The sequence below is a fragment of the Blastocystis hominis genome (genome assembly GCF_000151665.1).
Source record: "Blastocystis hominis, Singapore isolate B (sub-type 7) whole genome shotgun sequence assembly, scaffold_46".
Classification (NCBI taxonomy): domain Eukaryota; class Bigyra; order Opalinata; family Blastocystidae; genus Blastocystis; species Blastocystis hominis.
Window position 1 is genome coordinate 892 of NW_013171856.1, and position 4,111 is coordinate 5,002.

Sequence of the window (4,111 nt, forward strand, 5' to 3'; positions counted from 1 at the left end):
GTGTGGCGATAGCAGTGCAATTGAGGAATCTTTCAAAGTATATGATGGATCGACTCTATTGTATACTGGAGCCAACTTTGCCAACAGGGAAACACGAACGTTTGAGCAATGCTTAACCTCTTCCGTCAATAATCAATTCACTGTTGAGCTAATCGACTCATATGGCGATTCGTGGTATACTGGATCCTATCTGACTATATTGGGGAAGTCTGGAAATGTAGTTTTCAAAAATATGATGACAGATAATAACCAAGAATCTTTTCCCTTTTCTCTCTATTATGGAATTGAGCAAGATTCCACTTGGAAGATGACTTCCGGCGTTGCTTCTGCTGGATGGACTGAGTACTCGTTTTCTGACAGCACTTGGACGGATGTTACTCTTGGTTCTGAGACTACAGTTGAATCTGGTACTCAATATTTCCGTAAGCAGTTCGTGGGTCTTTCAGATATGGCTGCTTATGATGTGCGGCTGTACTATAAGGCTGGAGTGATTGCCTATATCAATGGAATTGAGGTCTACCGCGACAATCTGCCTGATGGAGCTGTTTCTTCGACCACTGCTGCGACTGGAGAATATACTGAGATTGCCTATCGTGGATTCATCCGTCCTGGATCTGAAGTGGCTTCACAACAATCGATTCTGGCTGTGGAGCTCCATTTCAATTCTACACAAACTATTGTTGATTTCAATGCCTATCTTGCTATTCTGGCTACCTCTACTACTGAAGGCAATTGTTTTATTTATGCTGAATCTACTTATGTGACTTCGAACGGTGGCTCAAGTGTTGCCAATATCTTTGATTTCGTTAAGTCAAGTTATTATCAGGCTAGCTCTTCATCCCTTCCTGCTACTGTAACCTACTCCTTTGAAGGACCAAGACCCTACATTAACTCCCTCCGTGTTTGGCCTTATACGTCCATTACATCTGCTCCTAGCACATTCTCTTGGCAAGGATCGAACGATAATTCGCAATGGACAACTGTGTTTACTGTATCCGATGCTACTTATGAAACCAAGGTTTACCAAATCTTTGGTGGTTATTTCTATGCTTCGCTTTACCCGCACTATCGTCTCAATATTGTTAGTAGCAGTGGTACTAATTATGTTTATGCATATGAAGTCCAACCCTTGATTTGCTCTATATCCATTCCAGCCTCTATCACATTCACTCCTGACTCATACACCTTCTTGGCAAGATTTGAAATGGTGTATGTCCAGCCTGATATTTCCGAGTTTACTTCATGTTCAGCTCAGAACCTTCCTGAGGGTCTTTCAATTGATTCTGTTACTTGTGTGATTTCTGGAGTTACAAATATGGCTGTTTCTGATTTGACGATCACTGTTACTTCTGTTATGAATAGCAATACATACACTGGATCGTTTACTCTTAATATCCAGGAATGTTCTGGTACAGTACTGAACATTCTACGTACCTATGGATCCAATGCTGCTAAGGAGAGTTTCGAAATTAAGGATACTTCAACCCAGCAAACAATCATATCTGTTGCTGCCAACTCTGGTCAGGTTAGTAATGAAGATTGGACCCATGTTGTTTGCGTTACTGGATCAAAGTATGCAGTTACTGTAGGATCCGAAAACAGTTATTGGAGCGCTGCTTCCTTTCTGTATGTCCGTGCTGTTCTCTATGGTGATGAAATGGAAACGATTCTTCGTATGAGATATGACATAAATGTCGGTTTCCCTTCATCTCGTACGTTTAATGCTCAGTATTCCATTCTTCCCCATTCCAACTGGTATTACAAGCATGGAGAAGTTCCTACTGATTGGTATTCATCAACTTCCACTACTGGATGGACTGAGGGAAATACCAGCAACTTCCCCGACTCTACCAACCAGATCCAGCTGTACAAGAAGACATTCACTGTTGCGGACATCAACAACATTGCTGGATTCGTTCTTTCCATCAAGTACAAGTATGGATGCATTGTCTATCTGAATGGACATGAAGCGTTCAGAAAGGGATTAACGGATGCTATGATCAGCACTTCGAGTTATGCTGACAACATTTACACGGATACTCTCTTTCACCAGATTTCTCTTCCCATCAAGACGGTTCAAGTTGGAGAGACCACCGCTGTGAACTACATCCAACAGGGATCGAATACCATTGCTATTGGACTCGTTGCTGCCAATGCAAACCAGAAGGAAGCGATCTTCGATGGTGCCATTCGATTGATGGGCGACACGACCAAATCTCGTGTCTTTGACTACACTGTTACCTACAGTGGATTGGATAGAGATGTATCTGAATGTTTTGAGCAATACTATGCATATGAAGTCGAGCCATCATCATACACGACTAATTATTTGAATATTGCGTTCAACAACGATCGTCAAGAATGGATCAACTCTGTGACTATCAAGGCATACTACAGACAGATTAGAGCGCAGCCTCGTGAGTTTGTGCTAAAGGCTCGAAGTGGAAATGATGCATGGACCACGTTGACAACCGTGACTGAGCTTACTTGGTCTCAAGTTGGTCAGGCTCAAATCATCTATTTCCAGAATAATAAGGCATACAACAGTAGTAGGGGAATGACGGGAAACGCGCGGAACCCAAAGTCGCCCCTCCGACCTCATCTACGAGAGTGCGCGGCTCAAAGTCGCCCCTCTGACCCCATCTTTGTTTTCGCGTATTCCCGTCAGAACACAAAAAATCCCCCAAAGTCACCCCTCAGACCCCCTCAACTGGTACCTTGATTTTTGCGTTTCATAAGAATTTCAGCACTCATGAGTAAAACACGAGTGCTGAAATGTGCGATATCCATGACTATTATGGTTGTTATTGCTGGTCAATGTGATCATTTTCGACCATTTCCTGCCATTTTCTGCCATTGTCTACCTGCTCACCTCGATGTCCATAACAAGAAACGCGCGGAAACCCATGGCTGCCATTTTCGGCCAATGTTAACCTGACTTCCATTGTAGGCCATGGTATCCATGGTTGTGATGGGGACAACGTACGTTGCCCCGGGAGGAATCGAAGATTCCTCCCCATTGTCTTGTTGACTAAGGTAAAGAGAGAAAGACCATGCACTACTCCATGCTTATTCAAGGCTCACCTACCAACGGCTCATTTACATGGGTTAATCCGTACAAGTACAAGAATCCCTATATCACTTCCATGACTGTCCTGTTTCATCCTAATGGTTCGATGTTCAACAACGTGGACACGACGAATGTGATTACTAACAGCAATAACGAGAAGGTAACGATCCCTGCTGGTTATTACACGATCAGTGAGATCATTGCCTTGCTCAATACCATGACCGATACCACATTCTCCATATCTACTAACGCCTCGTCGTTCGGTTGTATCTGGATTCAGTCCCCACACACCATTGACTTCACAGATGCACCTGACATTTGTGAGATCCTCGGCTTCGATGGACGAACGGTCATTCTACCTGCTTCGTTCAGTGGATCGAACGTGATTGATATCACGCGAAATCGACAAGTGATCCAGGTCTACTCGACGATCGTGCGATCATCGGACTTGAAGATTGCCAACCAGAACAACAACCTGCTCACCACGATGATCATTGACAATCCAACGGCTGACTACGTGCGAACTGTGGAAGACGTGTGTATTCCAATGATCACTCGGTTTGATCAATTGATGTTCGTATTCCGCGATATGGATGGCAAGATGATGCGATTGAACGGCGAATTCGAACTCCAGTTGACGATTGAGGACGTGATGGAGGAAGTGCCTTCATCGATGGGGGAAGCTTCGCTTCCCCCGGGGGTGACGATGTCACCCCCAACGATTGTCTCTGCAAACCAGTTCAGTATGATGGAAGTGTTCGGTAATACCACCAAGAAGGAAGTGAAGCTGGGCAATCCTCTCTCGTTCGACCAGTGCTACATCTCGTCTGTGTCAGTTGTATACGGACTTCGTGGTTGCACAACGTGCCGACTGATCAAATGGTGCTAATCAATGCTGGCGCTACGATTCAAGAGATCACGATACCACGCGGTGCATACGACATCGAAACGATCATTGCAAAGCTGAATGCAAGTGATGCCCTGTTCGAATTGGTGTATAGCGGTGAGAATGCGTTCCACATCACGGTAGATCACTTCTAC

At 44.4% G+C, this 4,111-nt stretch overlaps 1 protein-coding gene across 1 annotated transcript; it reads left to right on the forward strand.

The window, feature by feature from the left end:
- Positions 1-232: 232 nt before the first annotated feature.
- On the forward strand, positions 233-2,722 carry GSBLH_T00003907001 (uncharacterized protein; the record flags this gene model as incomplete). Its single annotated transcript, XM_013042731.1, has 1 exon — positions 233-2,722. One exon carries the CDS (start codon positions 233-235, stop codon positions 2,720-2,722), a length of 2,490 nt encoding a protein of 829 aa, XP_012898185.1.
- Between the last annotated feature and the right edge of the window lie 1,389 nt (positions 2,723-4,111).